The sequence below is a fragment of the Henckelia pumila genome, chromosome 3, assembly GCF_033568475.1.
Source record: "Henckelia pumila isolate YLH828 chromosome 3, ASM3356847v2, whole genome shotgun sequence".
Classification (NCBI taxonomy): domain Eukaryota; kingdom Viridiplantae; phylum Streptophyta; class Magnoliopsida; order Lamiales; family Gesneriaceae; genus Henckelia; species Henckelia pumila.
In genome coordinates, this window is record NC_133122.1 from 95,415,046 (window position 1) to 95,421,045 (window position 6,000).

Here is a 6,000-nt window from a genome sequence, read left to right on the forward strand (position 1 = left end):
ATTATTTTCATAAGCATAAGTAATACAAGACGTCAATGTGATATTGTCATGAGCCTAAATACATTTGACCGAAGTTATTATCTTGTTGTGAAGAGAATTCTAGGAGTGGCTTGGGAGAAGTTATTATCTTGTCGTGAAGAGAATTCTAGGAGTGGATTGGGAGCAGGGCAAGGGGAACATATTACGGGGGGAAAATGGTTAAGAGTTAGGAATTCAGTTTATTCGCTTTTGTTCGAGTATTACTTGCTTGTAATAAGAACTAGCTATGGCTAGGTTACCCAGATATCTCTGGGTTATTCTTCCCAGTCTCGTCTATTATTAGTATATATTAATTGTGGTTGCTAACAGATGAAATAGCACTAGCAGTGATTAGCATCACATGTTTATTACATGCTCATACAAGAAAGCACTTAACTATTCAGTGAACTTAGCAGCACAAAGCTGGAGAAAAGTAAGCCATAATGTATGTATATTGATTCGACGAAAGGCCGGAAGGGTGTTGGAACAACTGACACAATGCAATTCTTGACAGGATTCGTGAAACGAATTAACCAACCAATGAGGCTTCCAGTCAGATAATTCAAGTCTAGGGTGGTGCATAAAATAGAAAAGAATGCAGTATCTTTACAGCAGCAGCGGCTGAATGCTTTTTATTCATCAGTCCCGTTGCTGACCTTGATCTCCAGTAGACGCTCGACGGGCTGTCTGCAAATGGGGCACCGGTTTGTTTGGAACCTCAAAACTTTTGCACATTCCCTGCACATACACTGCAGAAATAGTTTCATGTCATTCATAAGTTATCAACAAGCACCTTTACTCATAAAATGACAAGAATTGAGCCTTGAATGGAGATCAAATGTCTTTGGTAAAATTTCATTTTGCCTCATAACTGCAAAGGTGTAAGGCATTCAATCATGTACCTATGTGATCATCAAATTTAGTCCTGATTTAGATAATTCTCAGAAAACGTTCAATTTTCCCACAAAAACTTATGAACTAAACAACATTTCGAACAAAATTACTAAAATTGATAGTTTAGTAATAATACAGGACTAACTTAATTTTTTCTCAACATTTGAGAAAAAGCATTTTTTTTTTCCAACAGTTCATTTGCAGCCATAGAGTGTGAACAAGTGTGTTTGGGGAGAGGGAGATGGAGAGAAAAATGAGATAGGATGATGGTACCATATGTCTACAAGGAAGGACAGTAGTGTCTCGAGGTTCTGAAAGACATATAACACATTCTTTTCCGGGATCATTTCCGTCAAATTCATCCTCAACCGAATTTCCAATCCCATAAATCTCCTGTAACTCATACCTCGTGCCATTCACCCACAATAGTTGCTTTACCACCCTAACCCGATATCTGTCTTTATCCTTTGCAAAAACGGCTTCAGTTATCTGGGAATTTATTGATCTGCTGTCAGAATTTCCGCTGTGGTTATCCGGCAATGCCTCTGCCTTAATAGCCAGAGGATATATGTCCAAGTCACTATCTTTGGACAGTTCCTTCTCCTCAAACATTGCAAGGTCAATTCCGGTTCCAGATGGCTGTTTAAACTTCTGGGCCAAACCTTGTTGAAAATCCACGGTGATGGGTGGGTGCAAGGTTTCTTTCGTTGGAGTCAAGCAGCAATCTTCACCCTCCTTGGCGAAGAAAATTATGATGATGCTGGATGAAACAAGAAAATGGTAATTGAAATACTCATTGTTCTTTAGGAAGAGAAGAATCGGAGTAGAAACGCAGGGAAAATAACCCAAATGTCAATTTCAAGTTTTATTTGAATCTTAGTATGAAGCTCGCGGAACTGCAAGCAGGATTTTTTGCGACGAGGCAGTTATTATTTCCACAACGGTTGAAGTTATACTAATGTCAAAGCATCCCATGTGCAGGGATGGCGCAAAAAAATTCTATAGTTGACTAAACTAATAATTCTCTTAGACCTACCTGTAGAAAACCATATAACAACAGAAAACACAACAAAAAATATATACTAAACAAACATACTTCCAAATTAAACGAGCGCGGGCTCTTGATTTTCCAATTTTTACATTTATCAAGAACTGCATCAAAAAAACCTGGAAAATGACATTCGTCACTCCATATGCATAAGTAGAAGCTGATGTGCAAATCAAGGTCTCAAGCAGAAATGACATTTCTTATACATCCCCATGTTTAAATCTGAGCTTTGACTATTTAAGCATGCAGGAAACACAACTTCATCAATGTACAAATAAAGCCGCTTGAGTTGATCCCCAAAACATTCATCTTAGAGTGCCATCATAAGAATGAAAATTGACAAGAAAGAAGAGATTCATTGATCACTTCATCGAGTTCTAAGCATCTGAATTTGTCACAGGCTTTAACAAAACCAAACAATGATGGAGCAACAGGGGCCAAGCAGATCGATCGTCCCCTTCTATTTGTTATTTTTACTATATTCATATGTTCCTATCTATTGCATATTTAAAAAAATTTCATTTTATTTTGAAGCTTCAAGGCTTTCAAAATCCTCATACGAGTCAACGAAGCACCTAAATTGCAATTTCGTCAAATTATAAAGCACTACAGCCAAACCAAGTCAATTAAGTTCAACTACCAAAAATCAGTCCATTAGAAAGGCAATTAAAACCCCACAACAATAACTCAAATACAGAAACAACAAAGCAAAACTGGGATCAATTTTATTCAGTTTGTATTCAAAATTATCAAATCTGAGCATAACTCAAAGATGTTGCAACATATTTTGAAGCCAAATTCGAACACAAACCATTTATCTAATAGTTTGCAAGAAGCTCGCGAGCTTTAATGTTTTTTTATTAATAATAATAATTGGCATTTGCTTGATAGAGCTAAGTTTAAATAAAAGGAATAGTGCCCGATATGAGCTTGACTATAGAACAAACGAACATAAATAAAGGCAATCACCGCAAAAATAAGAGTTCAAGAAACAACTGTTATACCTTCCGGCAACCTCGGCGTCGAATGTAAATGCGACGAGAAACTTTCCTGGGTTCACCTCGTCGGGCTCGATTCTTAAGGTTTCCTTCTTCAGATTAACATCGTTACGAATCGTGACAGCTTTCTGATGCTCCACGTACGGTTGCGCCGGAGGATGCATCACGGGCCCATATGGGTACCTCGGGGGAACCCAATTGGCGTGCGCCGCCGGGTGGTGGTGGTCGTACGGTGCAAGCAGAGGAACCGGCGGCGGCGGAGGGTAGTACCCCGGGTATTGGTAGTAAGGCGGGGCGTTCGGATTAGGGTATTGCTGTGGAGGGTAAGGCGTCGCCGCCGCAAAAACATACCGGTTGGCCGTGATATCCGATTGCGGATCCTGCGGCGATGGCGGCGGAGGATGGGTTCGCCGGCCCGAATTTCTCCTCCTCCCGTGCACCCCGCTGCTCCCAATATTACCCATGTTACATGTAATTCTTGATTTCAACCAAAAAAATCCTTTCTTGAAGAAGAAATAACCAACTATAAAGGTTTAGCAACAGGATTTAGAGGAAGATTTTCGAAGAAATATAAGAGAAAACGAACGGAGGAATTGAATACAGGGGATTAATGGAGGAAAGTTTATGGGTTTTGTTAAATGTGGGGATAATACAAGAAGATAGATGCTAAAGTGGGTTGGTAAATTATCAAATCGTATAATAATATTCGAAGTGGAGAAGATGGGTGAGGATTAGGTGTAATTTGAATTGCTTCGAAATCATTTTTTATCTTAAAAAGAACGACTTCACCCCATTTCACAGTGAAGTATATGCATGAGCCAAGACAGGAATTTGAGGGAAGGAGTAATAGAGATGGCAATGAGCGGGTTTAAACCCAAACCCGTGTTAAATTTGTAATGAATTGGGTTGGTCCAGTTTATTCTTGAACTCATGATCTTCTCCCCTAGTGAGGAGTTTTTGCGCTCCCCAGGATTCGAACCTTGCACTCCAGGTCATAAATGCAATGTTTCCTTAATCTTGGGTACCCCTGGTGGGGAGTTTTTGCGCTACCCAGGATTCGAACCTTGCACTCCAGGTCATAAATGCAATGTTCCCTTAATCCTGGGTACCATTGAGCTCAATGGTACCCAGGATTAAGGGAACATTGCATTTATGACCTGGAGTGCAAGGTTCGAATGGTACCCATGATTAAGGGAACATTGTATTTATGACCTGAAGTGCAAGGTTCGAATCCTGGGGAGCGCAAAAACTTTCCACCAGGGGGGAGAAGATCATGAGTTCAAGAATGAACTGGGCCAACCCAGTTCCTTACATAAAAGGGCGCCCTTTTTTGTAATGAACTGGGCTGGCCTAATTCATTCTTGCTCTCATGATCTTCTCCCCCTGGTGGGGAGTTTTTGCCCTCCCCAAGATTCGAATATTGCACTTCAGGTCATAAATGCAATGTTCCCTCAATCCTGGTACCATTGCTCAATGGTACCAGGATTCTATGAAACATTGCATTTATGACCTGGAGTGCAAGGTTCGAATCTTGGGGAGGGCAAAAACTCCCCACCAGGGGGAGAAGATCATGAGAGCAAGAATGAATTGGGCCAGCCCAGTTCATTACAAAATCCGTCTCGGACAGGGCGGGTTCAAACCCGGTCAAATGAGTTTCGGGGCGGGGCGGGTCTTGATCAGCGGGTCCGGGGACGGGTCCGAGGCGGGTCCCGGATTTGAGTGATAACAACTTAGTCTATATTTTTTTTTGGTTATGATTAGGTGATATTTTTGTTTAATACATGTACTAATTATTGTTATTTGACCGCATCTTTTTATCAGGTAAACTAAGGTAGTGTAACATGCACATAAAATTGTGATACTATATCATACATTACGTGGTATACTTTAACATAGTATACGGTACAACACAAGCTAATTTATGGTACAATAAACATGAAAATGTGGTACACTTTGACTTATATTTCGGTAATATCATCTCATGTATAGTAGCATTTGTGCAAAACATATGCTACCATACCACTTCTATCAACAAAGTTCAAATAATATGCACAAAGCTTATAGCGTTCTCGTTGGGAAACAATACTAAATGATAAAAAATATATTTTAATTTTAGAAATATATCATATGATGAAGGATAAAATATTCATTATGGAGAAACTACAACTTAGTCTATATATTTTATTTGATATGATTAGGTGATATTTTTGTTTAATACATGTACTAATTATTGTTATTTAATCGCATTTTAGTATCAAGTAAACTAAGGTGGTGTAAAATCCGCATAAATTCGTGGTAATATATCATACATTACGTGGTACACTTTAACATAAGATACGATACAACACAAGATAATATGTGGTACAATAAACATGAGGATGTGGTACACTTTGACTTATATTTCGGTAATATCATCTCATGCATAGTAGCATTTTGTTTAATACACGTACTAATTATTGTTATTTGACTGCATCTTGGTATCATGTAAACTAAGGTGGTGTAACATCCACATAAAATCGTGGTACTATATCATACATTACGTGGTACAGTTTAACATAATATATTGTACAAGACAAGCTAATTTTTGGTACAATAAACATGAGGATGTGGTACAATTTCACTTATATTTCTGTAATATCATCTCATGCATAGTAGTATTTGTGCAAAACATATGCTACCATACCACTTCTATCAACAAAGTTCAAATAATATGCACAAAGCTTATAGCGTTCTCGTTGGGAAACAATACTAAATGATAAAAAAATATTTGAATTTTAGAAATATATCATATGATGAAGCATAAAATAGTCATTATGGAGAAACTACAACTTAGTCTATATGTATATATATATGATTAGGTGATATTTTTGTTTAATACATGTACTAATTATTGTTATTTGATCGCATCTTGGCATCATGTAAACTAAGGTGGTGTAAAATCCGCAAAAATTGGTGGTACTATATCATACATTATGTGATACACTTTAATGTAATATACGGTACAACACAAGCTAATTTGTGGTACAATAAACATGAGGATGT

The 6,000-nt window shown here is 38.1% G+C and overlaps 1 protein-coding gene across 1 annotated transcript; it reads right to left on the bottom strand.

The window, feature by feature from the left end:
* Positions 1–349: 349 nt before the first annotated feature.
* LOC140890578 (probable E3 ubiquitin-protein ligase LOG2) lies at positions 350–3,711 on the bottom strand. The gene is made up of 3 exons (XM_073298468.1): positions 2,965–3,711; positions 1,186–1,672; positions 350–767 (listed from the first exon to the last, which is right to left on the bottom strand). Exons 1-3 carry the CDS (start codon positions 3,420–3,422, stop codon positions 651–653), a joined length of 1,062 nt encoding a protein of 353 aa, XP_073154569.1. The 5' UTR covers positions 3,423–3,711; the 3' UTR covers positions 350–650.
* Between the last annotated feature and the right edge of the window lie 2,289 nt (positions 3,712–6,000).